At 43.1% G+C, this 22,306-nt stretch overlaps 2 protein-coding genes across 12 annotated transcripts in view; one reads left to right on the forward strand and one right to left on the reverse strand.

Moving 5' to 3' along the window:
• Positions 1 to 782: 782 nt before the first annotated feature.
• Positions 783 to 15,804, reverse strand: ANKRD13A (ankyrin repeat domain 13A). Of its 5 annotated transcripts, none has more exons than XM_064465936.1 (16): positions 15,660 to 15,804; positions 15,099 to 15,177; positions 12,599 to 12,731; positions 12,335 to 12,459; positions 11,844 to 11,889; positions 11,029 to 11,172; positions 10,384 to 10,579; positions 9,258 to 9,324; positions 7,733 to 7,814; positions 6,954 to 7,012; positions 5,896 to 6,032; positions 5,362 to 5,519; positions 4,762 to 4,875; positions 3,855 to 4,006; positions 3,539 to 3,603; positions 783 to 2,736 (listed from the first exon to the last, which is right to left on the reverse strand). In XM_064465936.1, the coding sequence occupies exons 4-16, from the start codon at positions 12,422 to 12,424 to the stop codon at positions 2,538 to 2,540; spliced, it is 1,509 nt and encodes a 502-aa protein (XP_064322006.1). In that variant the 5' UTR covers positions 12,425 to 12,459; positions 12,599 to 12,731; positions 15,099 to 15,177; positions 15,660 to 15,804; the 3' UTR covers positions 783 to 2,537. The 5 variants fall into 5 exon arrangements, with proteins under 5 accessions (XP_064322006.1, XP_064322005.1, XP_064322002.1 ...); XM_064465935.1 differs by having other exon boundaries at positions 15,654 to 15,797; XM_064465932.1 differs by having other exon boundaries at positions 15,099 to 15,206; positions 15,660 to 15,762.
• Positions 15,805 to 15,986: 182 nt separating this feature from the next.
• Positions 15,987 to 22,306, forward strand: part of GIT2 (GIT ArfGAP 2) — a 34,554-nt gene continuing 28,234 nt past the window's right edge. For 5 of the 7 annotated variants that reach the window (XR_010375264.1, XM_064465925.1, XM_064465928.1 and 2 more), the window contains exons 1-3: positions 15,989 to 16,474; positions 20,901 to 21,034; positions 21,578 to 21,690. Coding sequence is in view for 6 of the 7 variants with exons in the window: in XM_064465925.1 (XP_064321995.1) it covers positions 16,423 to 16,474; positions 20,901 to 21,034; positions 21,578 to 21,690 (299 nt within the window). In the remaining variant the exon portion in view is untranslated. Of the gene's footprint in view, positions 16,475 to 20,900; positions 21,035 to 21,577; positions 21,691 to 22,306 lie in introns of all 7 variants that reach the window. The other 2 variants (XM_064465931.1, XM_064465929.1) reach the window with 2 other exon arrangements.

Here is a 22,306-nt window from a genome sequence, read left to right on the forward strand (position 1 = left end):
CATTGTTGCACACTGGAACAACAGTCCTGAAGCACGAAAAGGGTACATACTCTCAGTAACAAACAGCACTGACACTGAAAACATCTATTTAAAGCATTTGAAAAGCTGGTTATAGTTTTAGAACAAACTACAGCTCTTTGTAACGCTAAAAAAGCCTCAGGTTTCCTTCGAAAGAAAAGTCTTGGCATTAATATCAAACATACTAAGCATCCCTCTGCTGCTCTTCTAGCTCTGTTACCCACGAAAACATACATACAGGACCTAACTGAGCGCTGTCATCCTACCGCCACCCTGCCTTTCTTTGCCCCTAGTGTACAGAGCCTGTTTTGGAAACAGGGAAGCTCAAAGATTGTCTGAAAGTGTCAGAAAAATGTTTCCAGGGATTATGTGTCTGTTTCAGACTAAACCAGAACTACCTCTGGTAGCGTCACAGATGGCAACATCGCCTTTAAGGTACAAAAATGCAACAAAAAGGCAGATAAGGATAATTATTTTAAAAAGACTCCAGTTACCATGTTAGAAAAAAATACTCGCGTGCACTGTGCGGTATCTTTGTTCTTCCTTCCAGCATGTGCAGAGGATACATCTTTCACTGTATGGGTAAAGAGTAAGACAGGGTTTAAGAAAAGCTACAGTCAAAGAAGCAGGAGCGTAACAAAACTTGAACAGAAACTGCTCAACGTTCTTTACAATATAGAAAAGAGAGGACAACTCAGCTTGAAAAAAACATATTTACCCCCTTTTGAAATGCTTAATAGAAATAAAGCAAGTCAGACACATGGTTTTATAAAGGCAACAATACTCTTTATTTCTGCTGGAGGAAAAAAAACACAGTTTCATCTCCTACCTCACAGCTTTGTCAAGAGCTCAATGCAAGGCTTATTCCCTTTTTTCCAACTGTGAAAGTCAGAGTAATCCCCTTTTCAAAGAAAGATGCAATTCCAACACAGACCACTGCCACCGTGCAAGAAAGTCAACATTCCTGCAAACACCAAATAAGCTCTTCAGGGGTGCAAGCTGTATCATTAAACAAAAATGGCGCAGATATACCAGTTCTAGCATACACTGAAGGAATTTTAATCATTTGCTATGTAAAACAATGGGTTATTGGTTTAAAAGAGGGTTCCGAGTTACCAACCATCTCACTGGTTATGATCAAGTCCATTTTATAGTGATTTTTAACTGGTTAATAGTTGGTCATGCAGAACTGCCCTGTTTTGCCCAAGGAACAAGTGCAGGGTTAGGTAGCAAGATAAAACCGTATGTACCATAGGTTCTTCACACTTCTGCTAGCCAGAACAGAGGAGTATTGCTCACGTTTCACTACTGTAAGGCTTTCCTGTGGATGTACATCGTGTACTTGTGGAGTGCACTTGAGAGTCACAGTGTAAGTACTGTAAACACTGACAGAGTGCAGATAAAATAGCTACAAGTATATCGTATGACGAAAGACCTGAGGAAAGCTGGTTAAAACATACTTGCAAATTGTTACAATACCATTTTTATGAGTGTAGTCATATTGGCTTGTTTTAAAATCAATAAAAATATTCAGATAAAAAAATATATATTCACATGAAGGATGAGCATTTGAATTTTAAAAAGCAACACACATTTCCCTTTCAGATGACAGAATTAAAACTTATGTTCCAATAAGTATACGTTAAAATTTCACCTGATTTTTTTTTCTATTTTAATTTAGCACCCACACACAGGCATGCACTCATGCACACACACCAAGTGATCGCAAAGAAGCACCTGTATCTATCGCTTATTTTCTTGCTGCCCTCTGACTATGGGAACTAGCTGGTTTTGAATCACCGCAGAAGCTGCTACTTTACTAGACACGTGGTCCCACTTTAGGATCTAAAATTTTACTGGCTACTTGTTTTGTCCTTTTTCAGAAAGCACTAGTTTAAGCTTGACCTTGGATTAGCTGTTCAAGTATAAAATTATCCCTCTTAAGCAGGAGCACGTGATAAAATCTCAGTAACTAGGAGAGATCATCACATATGAACAAACCTAACAGAAAACATCTGTCAGCATGGTACACTGTCAGCATGAAGAACTACCATACGTGTGTATGTGTGTATATGCATATAGATATTCTTCCACGTAACAACTGGAAGAAACAGACAATGGCTTTGAGTTATTCAGAAATTACTAAGCAGATGAGTATTTCTTTGGTAAGTAATGAAGTTTCCCTCCTGAACTCCCCATAAATCAGGTTTCCAAGCTTTACTGCAATCCTATATCCTGATGCTAAGCAAAATTTCCATCTGCTCTTCAATAAATATGTTTAGATAAAACCTCTTCCTTCAAAGCTAAGACTGCATGGTTGGGGAGCCAAATGCAGAGTCCGTGATCTGAAACTCCCTCAAACAAAAAGAAACCAGCTTTTTGTAGCTGATGATGCCAACTAAGAAGGCAGGTGAAATGTTTACTTAGGCAACCCAGGAGTGGTCTTCAGACTGATAGCTCTGAAAGCCTTCAGGTTTATGCAGATTTGGTCATCCTTGATTCAGGAGATCACCGAGGAGTTATTTTTCCACAAGAGAAAGCTGTAAAACTTGCTGAAGCTCTGCATCTTCCTCTTCACGACGTTGCTTCTCCCGTTCCTCCTGCTCTCGGACAGACAACTCCATGGCAAGCTGTAAGTCTTTTTCAAAACTGGAAGGTTCAGTAGGGGTGCTGCAGTGTGAGGTACCTGAGCTTGTTAGATAGCTCTCCTGCAGTGCCCTGAAGGAGAAAAATAAAGTAGTAAGAAACAGCCTACTTCACATTTCCTGCAATGATCCTTTCCAGCAACTGTTTTCTAACTGCAAGCCTGAAAATCTCTCCCCAGATGGCAGAAAGCAGTTTTCAGGATAAGAGAGCAGCTGTTCCAACATCAGTAAAATTCCCAGCGTAAAACCTGTTCTTTCAAGGTTCCTCAGAATTTTTCATACGTACTAGCAGTTAAATTTTCAATGGGCTTCTAAAAGCATTCTCACCTAGTTTAAAGGTAACATGATTCTCCACATGCAAAAGAACCAAGAGGATGCAGTTCTTTGTGTGCACAAAGATTTCTTTGCACTTAACTACAGGAAGACCCCACAGATACCACGGCATATTCTCAAGGGTCCTTTAAATATATGTTGCTAAGCTTTTAAGGATTACACAATGATTTTGAAATTAAAGAAGAGCTATCCTGAAGTGTGCAGCATCTAATAAACAACCGTTCAACCCAGAGGGACCAAATTCACAGTTTTAAGAGCAGAACAGAAGGACCATGCTTATTTGTTGGGTAAAGAATCTTGTTTCGCGCGCAGACCAGTCCCACAGCTGAGCTAAAGAGCTACATTACATAAACAAGGGAGGCCAGTTTGGAGTCCTTGCTTCTTGGAAAAGTAAAAGTTAGCAGAAGCACAAGAAAAGAGACCTCGAGCTCTGTGTGTCTGCTACCTGCATACACAAAAAATTGCAAAGTTGTTTCATGCTACTGTTGGAAGTACTTTTGCTCTATCAATGCATGGCTTGACATTAGAAAAAAATCAGTTACCTCTGATACTGTATATTGAAGTCCTGTGAATATGCAACTGCTCCGTTGGAATGCAGCCCCACTTCCTAGAAATGGGGAAAGACAGACAATTCCAAAGCAGTTACCAGATCTGCAGTGCAACTCACTGAAAGGTAGCTCTTAAGTAATTCTTATTTCTTCTTTGAAACACATTCCTGTATTTTTCAATTCTGAGGTTCTTAGAAAGAGTCCTACATGACACTTTCCACATATCAGTGTAATTCAGAGATGCAGCTACTGCTACATAGTCCTTATCAAAACTGTCAGACCTGAACTGCACAGATTACAGCACACTTACTTTATTTCCACCAGATTCCAACAAACTCTGCTGAATAGCGAACTGCATGATCTCATTGTCTTCATCCTGCACGTGTATGTTCCTACCATCATCTTGGATGTGGTAAGATTTGGGGATCTCAAACACTGACTGGTCAACCTCAAAATTAGCACCTGCAGAAGCCAAATATAGTTACAAACATGGCATTGTGTATTTTTACAAGTTGTGACTTTAAAAATTCTGATTAATGTTTATGCACGATTAAGTTAACTCAAAAAAAAAAAAAATCAGATAAGCCACCTGGCTAAATATACCAACAGGCTTTTGAAAGACTTCCGTGGCAAACAAGCACAGCAGTAAGACAGAACGCGGAGTCTTTCTTTAAGATGCTGCCAAGTTATACAAATAAACCCAGTGTGCAGCAGAGCACTAAGGTGGCTGAACTCCACCATAAACCAGAAGTGAAGAAAAAAGGTTGCAAAAGATAAATACTGCAGTGCCTCTTCTGAGGTAATTCCTAATGAATGGGTCTGCAACAGCTCACAGGACAGAGTACCACAGGATATATGCAGTCATGAGCATCCTACTCAAACGTAAACCACCCTTTTCCAAAAGAACGTGCAGACTGAGCTGTCACTTACAGCAATTTTGTATTCCACTTCCCGTAGCAATAGCCTGCAGCAGAATTTAGACCTCCAAGTACTTGGGAAAGCTTGCTGGAGGCTCAGTTTACTCAGTTTGGCAGGCATGGAAGGGGCAGAAGGGGTCATTATGATCAGTATCATACACTCTAGATCAGTTGTAATGCATTGCAGCTTCCTCTCACCTGCGAATATTCCATTCTCTGCAGTTACCCATCTCTCTCTTCTGTGCATTTCACTGACAGTAATGCAAAAAGATGTGATCACTGCATCTTTCCACTTCTTACCTGAATCACACTGTGCGCCTCCAGCTATTTGTGATGATGTTTTGTCAGCTGTCCTGCAGCCATTGACATTTTCAAATGTAATTCGGGCATTCAGCACATGAAACAGGGGAATTTCTATAAGAAAGAGTACAAGTTTTCTGTCAAAAAGAGAACTCTCTCATTCCCTTCCACACCTACGGCCACAAACCCTTACATGTTTATGGAATACATTCCACAAGCACCATCCCATAATGACAAAGCATATAGTAACTCAGTTCACCAAGAAGTTGCACTTAGTCATTCTCACTCTCTCTCTAAATCTCTTATTTTATAATAAGATTTGCCAAATCTAAGGCATTGAAGCTAAGATGAAAGGGCTTAGCAACAGCCTCTTCTTACTGAAACGACAGTGTCTTTAAAATTGTACTTCTGTACTTGTCATTAAGAATTTGGATTCAATGACCCCAGATGTACAAGACAACGTAAGTCTGGGTTCTCAGTTCTAGAGATCAGTGAGACGACTAGTAAAAACCTAACATGTTTTTTGTAAATATATGCTGCAAAAGCAATAGAAAGAATTTAAATGAAGATGATGCTACAATAAAAATTGCTAAATATTACCAATTTTGACAGGAAATCCTGGTGGAAATTCCAGAGTGATGAAATCCCTAAGTCTGGCAAAGTGCGCACTGGTTCTGGCCATCAGATCAATGATTGGAGTGACTTGTTCCATAAGAGACAAGGGAAACTCTTCACTCATCCACAAGGTTGCTTTAAATCTTAAAGAGAAAGTTGCATAAAGGCACCTTAAGCTTACAGTTTTGGAACAGACGCAAAGCAAAACACACAGCATTGTCACCTGCTCCATACGTTTCATGAGTCAGAAGAGTTACTGCTCTGACAAACCCAACCACATTCCTGGTCAGGCTAAAGGCAAAGCACAGAGGGTTGCTAACAAGTTACAGCACTAGGCCAAATCTTTTCTTTGACTCTCTAGAAGAAGAATTAGACTACAGCAGAATACTTCAAGATCTCACTTTTGATTAATTATGAAAGTTGGGGGGAAAACCACACTGGGTATTTGTAAAAATGGTTTCCAGAGATTAGATGACTGGGAAGGGACAAAGTAGAAAGAGTTAAAATTTTATTTCTCACTTCTGCGTTCGGATGGTGACTTCTTTCGGCCTTCCTATGTCTCTACCTTTCAAATCAAATTCTGGGTCAAAGTATTCCTCCAGAGTAATAGCAGTAGGATTGTTACTTGCGGCATACTCTGTTGTCTTGGTCGTACTCTATAAGGAAAGAGAGGAAAAAAAACCCACAAAAGAACAGAACAAATAGACAGTGGCTACTATACAAAACTTTTAAGTTACCTCTTGTGAAGTAACTCAACTCTCTATTTTAGACACCAGTGACGCACAGCCATAAATACAGCGCACACATTCAGACTGCTTTCTGTTGAGGTTAAAAATCTCCAAACAATTTAGGGACGTGAAAATCTACTTAAATACTTTAGAGCTAGAAACGCACCAGGGACACGCACACAAGTTACAGCATTTCTATGCTCCAAACCCTTTATTAAAGGCAAAGCTTTGATGGGGTATTTTAAAGAAAAATCTCTAGATCCATGAAAGATCTGCAACACCAGGCTGATACAGAGTCAGCAGTTGGCAAATCTATTACCTACTTTACTTAAGCATCTACAAATGCAAGGGAGTTTCTAAAGCCATATCGAAATCATTACCAACACATTTCAGATCAGCAGAGGGTATATGGCTTTCCCCTGAGCTGCTGAAAAGCAGCGTGCTAACACGTCACTTCATCCTCTCATCGTATCTTTGCCTGATGATTACCATGGTAGCACTGTCTCCCACGGGACCCGAGGCTCCTGCAGGTCTGTGGACATGTCTTCCCAGATTACTTGTAGGTTGCCACTAAGATCTGTGCTTGCTCAGATTTACTGTCACTGCTCACGCCCCAGCTCTTACTGTACTAACAGATTCTACGTGCTTTTCATAAGATTGTTCAGAAGGAGGTACCTGCTATTCATACAGAATATTTGAGGGCTTAAGCAAAAACATCCTCAGGGAAAATTTAAACCTCAATCAAAACTGCTGCCAAACTATGGAAACAGGCAATTCCACACACCTAGAATTCCTATCAGGACAGATCTCTGCGTTGCAGTGACCTGTTTCCACATCAAAGACACTCACCTGAGCACCGTACTCATGCTCCACCGTACCCAGAAATGATTCCAGGGGGCTCCTGTCAGCTTCAGATAGCAAGAGGGAAAAAACCAAAAAATCTATTACTATTAATCAGCTGTAAAATTTACATACACAGCAGGCTAACCTGCAAGGCTTCTGACGCAAAGTAAGGCGTTCACATTTCCTGTAAGCTTTACCAGGCAAGCCCAGGACCTAACGGTGACAATATAATAGGGGTACAATACACCGAACAAAGGCAAATATTTTCAGTGGTTTCTATCATTAGCAGATAGTTGTGTTATTCACCGTGCCTCCCCTCCTGGGCCCCAAAGCAGGCCAATGAAGGGCTGTGTTTCCATAGGAGGTTACTGGCTGGTCACCCTTTACTCTAGTTTAAATATTAGAAGAAATTAATGGACAACAAAACAAGAAGTCCAACCAAAAAAAGCGTACATGGCCAAAGCAAACTAAAGGCATAAACACATTCCAGAGTAGGAAAAAGCATGGAAAAGTGCAGCTTTTTAAAACTTTCAATAAACTTTCAACAGTTCTGAAGGGCCCTGCTTTCCTCCAAACACAGCTAGGATAAATACTGGTTCATTTGTAGGCTATGAGTCAAGTAATGAGCTACCTTAGACACACAACATGTGAAAGTAAAGCAGGACAAAGTCAGCAAGAAAAGTATTTCCCTTGTCTATATGCCCAGTTCTTCTGCAGTCACACAGAGAGGGTATCAGAGAGATAAAAGGTTCTACTTATTTCCAGTTATCCTACAGGAAAACTACCTTTATATCTTTTCTTCTCCTCTTCTGTTAAATGTTCCGTTCGGATTTTCGTGACCACATTCACATTGTTTGCCATATATACCTTTAAAAAAAATACAAGACCAAAACCCCAAAAGAATCACAGGTTTAAAAAAAGAAGAGTTCTCTCTATTGAAACCCCACGTACACCAATCTAAAGACAGAATGAAGCAGCATGGATCTGCCTCTCACTGATAAAGATCTTAGCCTTTATCATACTGGTGATCAACAGGAAATGCTGCACTTTGACTTTTCTGTTCGCTTTGGTATAATGGAGATCCTACGTAATATGTTCTTGACAGACCTACGATAAGGCTGAGACTACATGCCACCTGCTGGGCAAGTCGATAAAAGAAGAAATCCCTCAACTCATACACCACAGGATCTGCAGACGGCATTAATCTCGCCAGCATCCTGTGCCAAAAGAATGGCAAAGGAGCTTCGTCATTGCCTTTGATGGCAGAAGTAGTCAGCCTTTCAACCAAGTTCCTGGAAAGCAGATCTACACACTTTTAAATATGCTTTGTAAGTAACTAAACCAACCTCAAACCAGACAGGCATTTCCAAGCTTGCTGGAAAAATCCCCATCCAGGCAGAGATTTTAAGAGAGAAGGGGAAGGAAAGTCGGATAACGCTATTTCCAAAGACAGGTCAATGTGTAAGACTTTCCAAATGAAATTCAGTGATAGTTTAATTCTGAAGGAACACTAAAGAACCCCATGTCCAACTGAATAGTCCTGCAGTGTTACAAGAAAAACCTTCATATAAATGTAGATCTACAAGCTATTCAGCATTTATTCTTCTGTTAAATGAAATGACAAAATTCAGTTTGTTGTGTAACTTCCAAAACTTGGAAGAAACATGGGCTTACGAATCGGGGAATTTAATTCTTGCGATTCTTAACTTAAATTCCTAAAACAATAAGGTTGTAAAGCTATCTTCAAAAAAATTTCACTGAAGTGAAATGGAAGACAAAAGAACAGTGTCACATGGAACAAATCTAAGCAACTGTATGACTCATGAGCATGGTCAGGGTCTTTAATTTACCAGCAGTCTTTTATTACTTGAATTCATGATGCAACTCATGGCAGGAGGAGGCTGTTATTTTCTTGCAATACAGTTACCATAGAGTGCTCAAGGCACTGCACCAATGGGTTCCTTGTCTTTTAAACAGTGAAAGAATGACAACATTCACGAATGAGTTCAGTTCCAGTTTTTGGATGGAACGGAGTTCTAGCAGTTATACTGAATCTTTTGCCCCTCCTCTTCTGAAATGCTTTGATCCTCCCTCTCCCCTAAAGCCCCTGCTGATGTTCCTGCACACAGGCACCATCCCTCCCACAAGCTTGGCAGCCTTGAAGTTCCTTGCTCCTGCCCAGTTCTGCTGGCAACACAATAAAGCTATCAATGGGAAGTTTAAGACCTGAAATATTTAGGACATAAAGGCAAAACACAATCATGCTTCAGTTAGCTATAAGACCTCTTAATAGAATAGAATGGACTTTACCTTTGCTTCATAACCATTTACACCCTCCGCTTTTTCTGTCCTCCATACCCAGAATCCAGACGTGGTTCTGACAAAGAGTGAACACCACAGGCATCCATACAGTTGCATTTCTACACAATCCCCAGACCATTTTTCTAAAACTGATTTTAAACAACGTTTGATAGGTCATTTATTAACCCCAGACACAAGCACAGGTCAATCTGTCCCCATGCACACATATATCACATAAGGGCTGAGGAAGTCATGCTGTTTCCGTGGCCACAGTGCAAAGGCTCAGAGAATTTAGACTGAGATGTAGAGGAGGACAGCCTAAAAGCTTCCCGAATTACTTCATCTGACAGCCTGGGCATGGCAACTTTTAACACCCAGTTTAATTTCAGAAGTAACCTGTCACTGCAATTTGGGGAACTGGGTAGCAGGAACACTTCTGTCTAAGAAATCTCGGTTTCCAGATGTGTAGATGCTGCAGTTACTAAGGCTCAGCGAACATCACAGGGACTAATTCTGCACAGCTTTGAAAGGGTACTAAATATTCAGGAGAAAGATGCTGGAATTAGACATCTTGCTTTGAAAACACTTGTTTTGTATGACCACAGGGGTCGTTTACCGTATCACAGAGCACTCCAAAAGGAGCTTCATAAAAAGGACTGTTTGAGATAAGCCAACAGATGCCTGGATAATCACGGGTACTAAAGAAGGAAGACAAACGTGTGTCTGTGGAAAGGCACACTACGCATGTATTTTTATTTGAAGTATCATAGTGAGATTTGACTGACAGCCTCAGGATGCGAGTTCTTGCCCATCAGTTTCAGCACTATACATACGGATTTGGGTGAAACGCCAACTTGTAATGAGACATTAACGCTGATCTCACTAATATGAAAAACCCGAAGTTTTCTGCAAACCAGTTCTTTCAACTGGAAACTTTTTTGCCAAGCAACAGCGGCACGCTGACCAAGCCAAATTTCTTTATCTAATGGTATGTGATGTTTGAAGTCATTTCAGATCTAGCCCTAAAAGTTTTTATTACCAGGGCTTTTGAGAGTTTGTCTTTAAAGCTTTACTGCACATATGACCATCCATAATCTTGAAGGGTTTATTTGTCAAGAGAAACTTTGTATCTTACCTTTCAAAAGCAATATTTTTTGTATCAAGGCACGTATTAATAATTGGAGATGTAAGGCGTCTTTCCACATCTTTTCTTTTTGGTGTCATAGATCCCAACGTCAAACGCTTCATGTGTTGGGAAATCTCAAAACGCTCCGTTGTAACAAACTTGTCATCGTGATTGATCTCAATCAGTTCTGCCCAACCTCCAGTATCTGTTGGAAATGGTACAACTCAATCTAAAAAACTTAGCAACGGTATGTCAGAATGAAACCCTGAGAATATACTGTATATCAAATCAGGGTGGTTGCTAATTCACTGTATTTTGCACTCAGCTGAGATCAAATTTGGAGCTGTATCTAAAATTATTTTTTATTTGGGGGGCAGGAGAACAGAAGGGGGAAACCTAAGTAAAAGACTGAAGTAAAATTTTAGCCTTATTACCAAATTTTGACCTCAGATTCACTCAAAGGAAACAAATTAAGGTGTTATGTTAAACCACAAAAGAGTATCTCTCTAAGACACTCATGGAATATATGAATAAAACTTTTATAAAATTCAGTACTCAGCCTCAATAGGGCTTTTTTTGTGCAAAATTGGGATTTCTCATTGTGGCTCACGCAGTATTTGGTGATCAATAGTGCCTATGTGCTAAAATATTTACCTTCTCCCTTGAAAATTAAACTACGCTTTCCTCTCTCCCAGCTCATGTTTTCAAAGCCCAGTAAAGTGATATCAACACGCAGCTTGGCACCACTCTTCCAGATGCGGCAGACATCACTTGGACAAACTCTGGAAACCAGCGGGACTATAAAAGAAAAAATGAGAAAAATGTAAATAGGAAATTCGAGAGACGAAGCGCCCAGGAAGTCTGAACTCAAGCAGAAGCTGTTTCCCTGATACGGGATTGCTCAGTACTATGATTTTTATTCCAGAGGAGGTGAGATACTGATCATCTTTAGCTTTAAGAACAATCAGCTTAGGGACAAAACCCACCGTCATTTAAAGATGAACATGAAAAGGAAAAAGACATTAGTTCAGACTAAAAGATGTGGAATGGCATAAACCCCCTCTCTTAGCAGTCTAACAGCTGTTTGGAAATTAAGTCATTGTTAAGGCCTAGCTTCATTCCTTTAAAAGAAAAGCAGGTACTTCCCAAGTAGCCTGTGCATCTATATGTGAGATATGTATCACTGTCTTAGTCAGCGATAGCCAGAGGCGGGTAAACAAAACCCCAAGAAAAGTCTAACAATGGCTGAACTCTGTTAAAAAACAAACAAAAAACCAACAAACAAACCAAATAAACAGGAAACAAAGAATAACTGTGCAACAAAAATATAAGAGGTTATTTTTGAGAGGTGAAGAGGTAAGCATTCTAGGGAGCAGATAATTTCTCTGCGCATCTTTAGTTACATTTGTACATAAGCAAGTCCCTTTTGTCGACAGTTTAGAAGAGGGAACGATGACCAGGATTCTTACCCCAGCTAGTGAACTCCCATTTCATTTCCACATAAAAGTCAGGAGTCTGGAGAAGGAAAATACTTTATGAATACTTCATGAAATAGTTTTAGTCTAACATTCAGTACAGCATTTCTCGGGAACATTTTAGATAAAGGAAAACAAAAAAACCCCCAAACAACAGAACTCGGAGATGATAAATGAATGTTAAAAAAATGAAATTGAAACTAACAAACATAAAAGGCATTGGCCTGCCACTGCTGCTTTCTGATGAGCTATTCTTCCTTATTTTACTATAGAAGCAGTGGCACCTTCAGGATTCAGCCTCCAATGTTGGAGTTCACGACTAAGGGTTTCAAAGTAAAGTCAGGGAAAGGCTCCATCTCCCACAGCCTATGGAATACGCAAGTTGAAACAAAGAACACAATTGCCCATCTGACTTCGGTTTACTTCACTGAACTGCTTGAACGAGAACTGCAGTCTGGAGTAAGAGGTTTAAACTAAATAAATACCTCATTAATCTTTTGGAGTAATTCAGGAACTCCTCCAAGTGTCATAGAGGTTTGCTGGTAGTCCCGATGCTGCAGAATCATTTGTACCATCTCTGGATCTCCTGTACTGACAGCCTCATGTAAAACTGAAAGAAATCCAGACACAAGCTAGTTTCAGTTTGCTTTCTGGGCACAATACGTGATGTAAAAGCAGCCAAAATGCAACGTGCAAAATGCAACTGAAAAGTATTAACACACAACTTCTGTTTTCCAAGTTATCTTTACCTGTCCATCCCTGTGCATTCTCTTTAGTTACGTCTGCCTTGTGTTGAAGAAGGACTTTGGCAGATTCTATGTAACCCAAGGAAACAGCGAGGTGCAACAAGGTCCGGCCTCGTGGATCACGTTGATCAACATCCTGTTGAGTATCCAAGAGAGAAATAATGCCGAAGCTGTCCTATCAAACGCAACTAATCAGAGCACACTGGTTTATGTAAGCACAGCTTGACAGCAGTAATCCAAGAGTCAATATCCCCTAGGTATTCCCACGCATCAGCCTGTGGCGTACAGCTGACTCAGTTGTCAAACGCGACTGTACTGCCCTTCTGCACTCTGTACAGGGCAATCTTACTTCCCCACTGAAATAAAAAGAGAAGCAGAACAGGGCCTGTAAAACAGACGCAGTAAGGACTGGTATCACTCGGAGACATGACCGAGTTCTTGTTGATGATTCTCATTTCTTTTTCTGTAATTATTTCCCCTTCTGTCTCCCTTCAGAAGGGGTCTCTTTCAGAAGACGGGAGCTCTAGTCTGTGCACATTGCACCGTGGACAGTCAACAGCCTGAGACACCAATAGAGGGTTTAACATTATACGACATAAGAAGGGGGGGAAGGAAAAAAAAAAAACCAGTAACAGGGCGTACAACACCAATTTTGTCTAGCACTTTTTGAAAGTAGAGAAGCAAATGGTATTTTACAAAGCATCCATTTGACTGACACACACAGCACAATGAAGAGTGAGGGCATTTTGTACAAGTCATTAAAAAAAAAAAAAAAGAAAAAAACTACACAGGCATAAATATCCAAAACATGCAAGCACAACATACTCATACCTTACATATTTTTCACTATTAGCTTAGAGATTTGAAACAGAAGAGCATCTATAACTAAAGGAAAAGGGGAAAGTCAATAGCAGAATAAGAAAGGAAAGTTATTATGCAAGTTAACATGGTTATCTGACAGCATTAAGTCGGAAAGATCACACACGGAGTAGGGAAAGCTTCATTTTAAAGATTCTCTTTTCACTTCTGTGGCAGAATAACAAGTGACTTGCTTCCCCACTTCCTACAGCTCCAATACCTACTGCACTGACAGTGGGAGGACTCTAAGGCGTCCCTCCCGATTGCCTTTGCTGCTGTTAACCAGTAACCACACATTCCATTCTACCTGTCATTTGCCATACCAAGTGCAGCTGGCAAGTGTCTTCTGATCCCCTCACGCACCCCTCCGACAGCAAAAAGCTTATCCCAAGGAAGCAGGAGGAAACAGATCTTTGGAACACTTTAAAGAAAGAAGTTATTTAAAAGCAGATGAAGGAAGTAAGAGACAGATACATTCCACCTTAACATGTTGCTCGTTTCCTTACAGTATAAAGCATTTGAGGTAGGAAGCAGCACTTCACAGGTGCAAACTGTAGTCTCGGACTAACAAGAAGCAGAATGATCCATATTTAAAGACAAACTTTCACAGGCGAGAACATTATAGAAACAGAAATAAATATGCAGAAGCAACATGCCAGTAAGGTTCATGATTTTGTTAAAGAATAAGATCACAAATTAGATTAAAAAGTAACTGCATTCCAAAGATTCTCCTCAAAATAGGACAGGAGCATGCTCCAAGCAAGCATTAGTAAATTGTGGTGTACCGTTAGAATTGCAGATGATAGTCACTAGTCAGGAGGGGCACAGCTGATCTTTGGCTCACATACTTATGGTGTCAGGTATAATGGAATTAATACATTCTGCTCCTGCAAACTATACTCCACGCTAGCGAACGCCAGAGCTTTTATACAGCATCTCAGCAAGAAGGATGTTTGCTCGAGCTCTGATGCAGTTTTTCAGACCATTTCCTTACGCCATCACCGTTTCTCGCTTAGCTGTCCCAGAAAGGGAACAGCTTTGTATTTTTCTACTCTACAGCATGAAACAATGATCCATTTTTTTTTTTTTACCAGAGATGCTGAAAACATTCCAGCCAGTTAAAAAGCTCTGCCCCCACGGTCTTGGACAGCAGTGAAGCTGTAAGAACTGCTGGTCCTCAGCAAGTTAGAGGCTGGTTTAATCTTCGGCAGCAGCAGCCACCTTTTGTGTGTTGACTTTTTATTAAGGTAAGTGGTATTTATTGGTTTTCTGGCACAGAAAAAAAATTAACGTCCATCATATCTGCTCTTCCTGATCTGTTTCAGTGACTCCTAATACTTTCTATAGAGCTATTCTGCAACCTGCGCTCGAATGCTCTGAGCACAGGTTTGCAGATAAGAAGCCAACGTTTAATACTTTACAAAGCAAAAAGCATATCCCTATGCCTTCGTACATCACTCCCGCAACCACAAACAGGTAAAGAAGCAGCGCAGCAATCCCACGAGCCCCCCAGGCCCGGGAGCGCCACCAAGGTTCCTTCTGAGGCAGTAAGCGAGGGGTGCCAAGCCCCCTACCACGGCACGAGCTCTTCTGGGGCCACCAGCCCCACGGCAGCCCCTCCATCCCGGCCAAGCACCCCGGTTACCTTGTCCTGCAGCTCCTGGTCCAGCCGCCTGTAGTCATTGTTCCAGACCAGGACGTGCAGGGGATACGCGCTGCTGGCCCTGCCAGGGGAACTCATCATGCCACACACCTGCAGGAGCGGGGGAAGCAGGGTGCCTACCCTCACTGTTCCCCCCTCTTTGTTCTGCAGAGCCCAGATTACTCAAGCCTCGAGCCCTTGAGCTTCTCCTCTCTCCTGGCACCCACCTGCCCCACGCCGTGGGGGGCAACACTGGGCCGCAACCCCCTACGAGCCCTTCACCCCGCTCCAAGGGGTGCCCCACGCAACATCACACTCCTGGGGGTCCCCTGCTCTTGGGCACAGGTGTCGTGTCCACACACACACACCCACCCACCCCCGGCCCGGCCCCACACTCTCAGGGGTCCCCCCTGCTTCTGGGGCCCCCCACAGCCCCCCACAGCCCCCCACTCTCGGGGGCCTCCCGCTCCCTCCCCACCCCTGAGGGCCCCCCTGCTCCCGGGCTCCCCCGGCCCCCCCAGCCCCGCACACCCCCCCGACCCCGACCCGCCGCCTCACCCCCACCTCCCTCCTTCCGGTCTCTCCAGGGCAGCGGCCGGGAAGGACCACACCGCGGCGGGCGCGGGGGGGGGAAGCTCCCCCTCCGTTCCCCTCAGCCTGCCGCGGCCGGCGAGCTCACGGAAAGAGGAAGTCGTTGCACCCCGTCCACCCCACCCCCCCTCCCGCGGAAGGGCAGATGGAGCGTCCCGCCCGCAAGCTGCACCATCGCCCTTCCGCGCGGGGGGGAGCGGCAGCGCCGCTTTGGGCCGGACTCAGCGCTCAGCGATGGTTGCTCCCCCCGCCTTCACCCAGTGTTGGTTTCGCCTGCCCGCCATGGTAGGTGAGGGCAGGGCTCGACGGAGCCAGGCTTGCGAAGCCTCGGTACTCTTAGCTCTCCCCTTACCCTAGTCGTGAGGGGACAGTGAGCGGGCTGGTGCCGCCACGTACGGGAGATCTCTGTGCTTCCCCGCAGAAGCGAAACACTTCTGTGAAACGGAGCGTAGCCTGAAGCAGACGTCTGCCAGGGACAAACGTGGCCACCCAGGCTCACTACCTTTTGCCAGGAGCGAACATGGCGGCCCAGGGCTGCCTCGCACCGCCCCGCGTTCAGCTGCGGAGCGCAGCTCGGGGCTGGCGTACGCAGCTTGGTGAATAGCGCCGGCTGCGTAGCGAGCGGCGTTGCCGTACGCCTGCGCGCTGCCGTCTCGGCTCGGCCGCCTGGCGGGGGCTGGCGGCGGGGACCCGTTAGCGCGGCAGGAAGCGCCCGGTCCCGCCGCCGCCGTTCACCATGTCGAAGCGTCTGAGGAGCAGCGAGGTCTGCGCCGACTGCAGCGCCCAGGGTAGGCACCGGTGCCGGGGCGAAGGCACCTCGGCGCCCCCGCGAGCCCATCCCCCTCTTCTCAGACCGCTTTCTCCCCCCCCCCCCCCCCCATCCCGGTCGCTGAGGGGGCGCGGGCAGGTGGCGGCCGTGAGGGGGGGGCGGGAGGCGCGGGGCTCCGCCGGGCCAGTAACGACACCCCTGCGCGGTGGGGGGCTCCTGTCAGCGGGCCGCCCCCCCTGGGGAGCGGCCCCGGTGCGGGGGGGAGGGGGAAGGCGGTGCTCCCGCCGCGGGCCCGCACCTCCTCGGGGTGTCTCCGCCCGGCAGCGACCCCTCGGCGGCGGGGAGCCGGGTTTGGACGCGTTTAGAGCGGTTTGTGCCCGGTATCGGCCTCTCCGTGGCGGCGCCGCTCGCAGCCCGCTCCTCAGCTCGCCGTCGTTTCCGTGTCAAGGCGTGCGGGTCGCGCCGCAGCCCGGCCGCCACCGGCCCCCTCGGGTGGGCTCCGCGCCCTGGGGCCGCCCTGGCGCTGGTCCCGGGGCCAGACCGGCGGGGAGCCGCCTGCGGACAGCGACCCTCCGGGTGCCGGTAAAGCCCCAACCTCAGCTGCCAGGGGAGGAAGGCTTCCAGCCCCGGAGCCGGGAGGGGGGTGTAGGCTGTGCCGCTGAGGGGGACGGTGGCCATTTCGGGCCACTTGTGAGGACGAGAGCGGGACGAACTTCGGGGACATCCTTATTCTGAGGGTCAGGGGGAAGTAAAATTTAAACTTCACTGCATGACTTGCCCCGCGGCCCAACCGGAGTTGTAAGTATCCCAAACTTCTGAAGAAAGGGTGTTCTGAAATGCCCCGTAGACTCGGATTGGAAGTGCTCAGTGAGCAGCATATGTTCTGTGTTGGCGTGCACATCGCCTGTCTTGCGCTGCAGATAAATTTGGGAGCTTATCGAAGGAAACCTTGTTTTACAAAAGTCAGTTGCATCTGCTTTTTGGACCATCTGTAGTTTTGCTGTTCTCATATTTAAAACTGTCAGTTTACACTTGTTTTTTTTTAGGAACAGTGTGTATTTGTTGTCTTTCCTTCTCAGAGTTACATAGTTTTTGTTAATGTTCTGTGCCACTTCTTCCAATATAATTACTTACATACATACTGAAATGTGTTAAAACACTGTAATGTAAATAACATCTGAATGGCCAGAAGGTATGACGTGGGAGAGGGGATAACAACTTTTGTAAAACTTTTTTTAAAAAAAAAAATCTCAAAATAACTCCCAGGGAGTTACTTTTATCTTCATAGAATTTTGTTTTCACAATAAATAGAGCTTGTGTATCTTATGTAGGCAGTTGTCCTATCTCATACAAAGTAGCCAGCTATGCTTTTAAACATTGGTGGTGTTATGACTCTGAGATAAAGTTGTGTTACTGTGTGTGTTTTTGTTAAGCTTGTCAGGGCTATACGGTATATCACAGTCACTATTAGGGTAATCCTGTAAGCCGGCTTTTTATTTTGTTGTGTGGTGACATTATACCATTTTCAGGTATTTACTTGATTTTGGTGAAGAAATCTGCTGGCTTATCTGTGTGTATAAAGAAATCTTACCTTAATCCTTTCTTAAATAAATTAAAAAATCAAACCATTTACTTAAACCAAAGGGAATTTGTCAGAGGGGTGTTTGGGAGCTGCTACATGTGCAGGTGTGTCGGGAGTCCTGCGGGGACTGCAGCGTTTCCAGCCACACCAGGTGTAGCAAGTGCAGGATGCCTGACTGCTGTAATAATTAGTACTTGCCCCCTGAACTTCATCGATATACGCTTTGCTTCTATGGCAAAGCATGAACAGTTGTCTCTTACGTGAGGTGATTTTACATGTACTTTTCTGGTACACTTCCTATTCTCAGGCAGGAGTTCACTGCTTACGGTTCAGGCTTGTCTTCATCACACGCTTCCTGTTTTGAATCACTCTGCCATGTTCCTGAAAACAGATTTGATCTATCTTTGCAGCTTCTCTCCTATTCTATTGTGGTATCAGCTTACACATGTTTTGATTGTGTCCATAACTGGATCTCTTTTAAAAATGATTCAAGTAAATTCCAGCACAAACACTTAATTAAATTAAATTTAAACTTGAAATATCAGTTTTCCCATGACCTGACAGCACGCTCTCTGTATCTCTAGGCTGTCTAACACTGTGTTCCTTCTCTCTTTCCCATCCCTATCCGTTACTTGAGAACAAGTAAATGGTACTAACCCAGGTATAAATTGAATGGAGGAGCTACAAATTGTTGTGTAGTTTCATTAAAAAACTCTTTCAGCTAAACCAGTGTGACTCAGAAAACAGGTTGCAGTGCATAACTTCCCACTGCTTTGTGATCAGTCCACTCTATGCCATGCACACTGTCAAATCTGCTCTGTTCTATATCATTTAGGCTACTAAACTGGGGCCTGAGCTGCTGTCAGTCTTCTCTCTGGCCTCCCCAACACTTAACAGAAGCAAAGGGTGTTCTCTTGGCCCATTGTGCTGAACATTTCAGTTCCCTTGCTGATCTGTCTGTTGTCTTTTCTTCTGTTCTTCTTTTATTGTTGTCTTTTTTTTGTATCACACCATCCACATTTCCACTGGTGCCAGTTTTTGACAGATTCTATGTAAATGTGGACTCTTTCATCAATGTGATTCCTTTTGAGTAGAATGTACAAGCTGAAATTACAAGCAAGGCCCCAGTTTTTCCTTCAGAAGAATTTTAAAGCTAGAAGAATTATAAAGCCCTATTTCTGCTATGAAATGACCAAATAAAGAGTAGCCGACTCTGTCATGGCTAAATGGCTGTTGTTTGGAGCCAGTTAAGGTAGACATTGAGGCAGGTGTAAAGAAAAAAATTAGTTGAAACAGAGTGAGGCTGACAAGCAGCCTGTAACTAGTGACAGAAACAAGGACCATAATGGCTTTTAGAAGAATCCCATTAGTTTATGAATGAGTGTGGGATAAGGTTGGCTGTAATGAAAAGGGACTAGGCTCATTAGTCTGGAAGGCTGCCTCCGGTCTTGGGTGGTTAGGTTAGCGCTAATGCATCTCACTTCATTGTTATATTTTTTTCCTTCTCAGAAGTGAAAGTTGTTAAAATAATAGAATGATTTAATAAGGAGGTTATGTGCTTGTTATTAATTTGTTTTTTAAATTAGGCTATTTTTTTTTATAAAACATATGCTTTAATTTGGCTCTGGGCTGTGATAGTTATCATCTATGAATGGATGCTCCCACCCCTCGTGGCCTGTGGTTCGAACAGGTTTGCCTACATTGCCTTCAGCACACACACAACATCAACTCTGCTATGATCAGACCTCATGTTTATTGCATGGGTCAGAGAAGACTTTTTTTTATCATGTGGAGTTGCTTATATGTATTCTGACAGGATGCAGAAGTTTTCTCATCAGAATGTAGGCTTGTGTTGTACTCACTTATTTAGCCTCAAATTCATCTCTTGGATTTGAAATTAAGAATTTTCCAAAATAGATCTTGAATTCCTTTTTCTTTCTCCTGCGATGTGCTAGATCTGAAGATCTGTCTTGCTAGTCAGCTGCCTGTCAGTGCAGGGTTCTTGGCACACTGAGTTTCATGTGTCACTGACAGAAAACTGGAGTTTCTTCCGAAGGCTGAGCTAAGAGCAGCAGAGGGACCTCAGTTTAATGTCCTGTTGTGCATGTATGCTGTTTCAATCTGATGTAACATTCCTACTTGGTTTTATACTTTTTGGTGTTTGAAGCTAAATAAAAGCTAGTATATATTATTTACTTCTACCTTCCATCCGTTTTCTCTGGTTTGCTTATAAGATGACTTCAGTTTGCATCTGTTCAGAGCTGAAGTTTATTTGCCTGACAGTTTTTGATTTTACTGAGCCTTTAACTTGATGTATATGTATCTTGCTCTTTTTTTCACTGTGACACTCTTGAGTGTTTTTATTATTTAATGTGGAAATTAAAAAACATTGTAATAACATGGAGCGGAAGACTGAGTAGTATGTGAAAAAGCATGACTACTATTATAACTTTTATGTACAGACTTCTGAGTTTTTCAAAAGAGCCGGTAGATACTACTAGAAATATTTCTGTAGGACTCCACTAAATGACGTGTAAGCACTTAAAGAAGGTAATAAATTTAGTGTGTTGTTACACCTACAGAGAGTATTCTGTTTTCATAGGAAGAACTGCAAACAGTGGGGCTTTCTTCAGAGTTCCCACAGCAGGTCTCCTTGCTGTTGGGACTCCTACGTCCCCAGTAAGTGCAAGGACTGTTATTTCCCCAGCATCCAGAGGCCCAGCAAGGTTGTAACATTTACAAGCTCATGTAATGGCTAAGCAGTAAAGCTAAGGTCAGAAGGCAGGGCTCCTCATTTAGAGCCAGTGTTTGAAATACAAGGTCACATTGCCTTCTGTGTTGTAATTAATGTACTCTTTTCCAGATCCTTGTTGGGCATCTATAAACAGGGGGATTCTGATCTGTGATGAGTGCTGTAGTGTTCATCGAAGTTTGGGGCGTCATATCTCTCAAGTGAGACATCTCAAGCATACGCCATGGCCTCCAACACTGCTGCAGGTAAAAAGTAGAACTGGCTTTTCCTTCACTAAAACTAGATCTATTTTTTAAAAGATTTTTTTAAAATGAAGTTTAAATTGCTAAGCTTTTGTTTGAGAGGGGCTGGTCCTTTTAAACTTTCTACGTTAGCCGCCTCTTATTTCTCTTGTTTTGCCACAATGGGCCACTGAAATAGAATTGTCTATGCCTTTTAATTTGATACCTTTGTTTTGGAAGGTCGCCCGCAACTTTTCTTTTATACTTCTGCAGTACTTCTTCTTTACCCTAAATTTTCAATACATAGCAAGCCTTTCTTTTCAGTAGAGCAGCTGTTGGGAAGAGTAGAGAATTTTAAGGGGTTCTTATTACATTCCACATGATAACCTCCTAGGGATATGCCTGGTTCTGATATCCCAGTAGGTTATGAATGCTGGCACACAGAATATGAGTCTCTGTTGGCTTGCTGTCTTGTACTTGAAAATAAGTACAGCTGTTTGATTAGTCAATCTGTGCAACTAGGAGCAAAATATCTTGCTGCCTGATTGTATACATTTTGGATTTCAGATGGTTGAAACACTGTATAATAATGGTGCTAACTCCATATGGGAACATTCATTGCTGGACCCTGCCTCTGTTATGAGCGGAAGGCGCAAAGCTAGCCCGCAGGATAAAGTGCAGTAAGTGGAAAATTACAGAATTTTTATTTTTGTGGAGGTGTGTTTATTGTATTCAACGGCGACAGAGGCAGCAAGGTGTCCGTGGGAACCTGTGTATATTTTGTTGCTGGCAGAGAATAGGAGAAAATGAGTTATTCATTCTTTCTTTCTTTTTTTTCTTAATTCCCAATGATTAATTTTTCAAAAATTTATTGTAAAAATAGAAATACGTTGCTTGAATTCTCTGAACTATTGATTCCTGACCTCTGGCTTTGAATAGTGATGACCTTTACTTGTACTTGAATCAAAAAACTTTAATTCTCATACCATGTGCTTCGGTTAACTGAATGCTACTAATAAGATTGGGTTTCGTTGATGAATTTAAAAAAATTGAGAGATTATTTCTGTCACTGAATATGGTGATTCATTTTAAAATGTAAATAACTGCATATAGTAAGTATAGATCTTAAGTTGGCATAATTGTTTACTTATAAGAAATATACACTACATCCTAGAGTCTGCAGATGCTTTGATGTTTGTAACAAAAGTATGCTCTGTCTAGTTAGACAATGTGCACTGGGTTAGTTTGTTTTTTTAATGAAAGCATTTCTCTGTGTCTAACTTCCCTACTAGTAGC

This window comes from Phalacrocorax carbo, chromosome 15 (genome assembly GCF_963921805.1).
Source record: "Phalacrocorax carbo chromosome 15, bPhaCar2.1, whole genome shotgun sequence".
NCBI lineage: Eukaryota > Metazoa > Chordata > Aves > Suliformes > Phalacrocoracidae > Phalacrocorax > Phalacrocorax carbo.

Coding starts and splice junctions, on each gene's coding strand:
- ANKRD13A (XM_064465932.1), bottom strand. CDS start 15,197: ATGATGAGTTCCCCTGGCAGGGCCAGCAGCGCGTATCCCCTGCACGTC. Junction 9,325..10,383: donor AAAAATATTGCTTTTGAAAG/GTAAGATACAAA, acceptor ACTCTTTGTCAG/AACCACGTCTGGATTCTGGG. Junction 5,520..5,895: donor GTCACCATCCGAACGCAGAA/GTGAGAAATAAA, acceptor TTTCTCTTTAAG/ATTTAAAGCAACCTTGTGGA.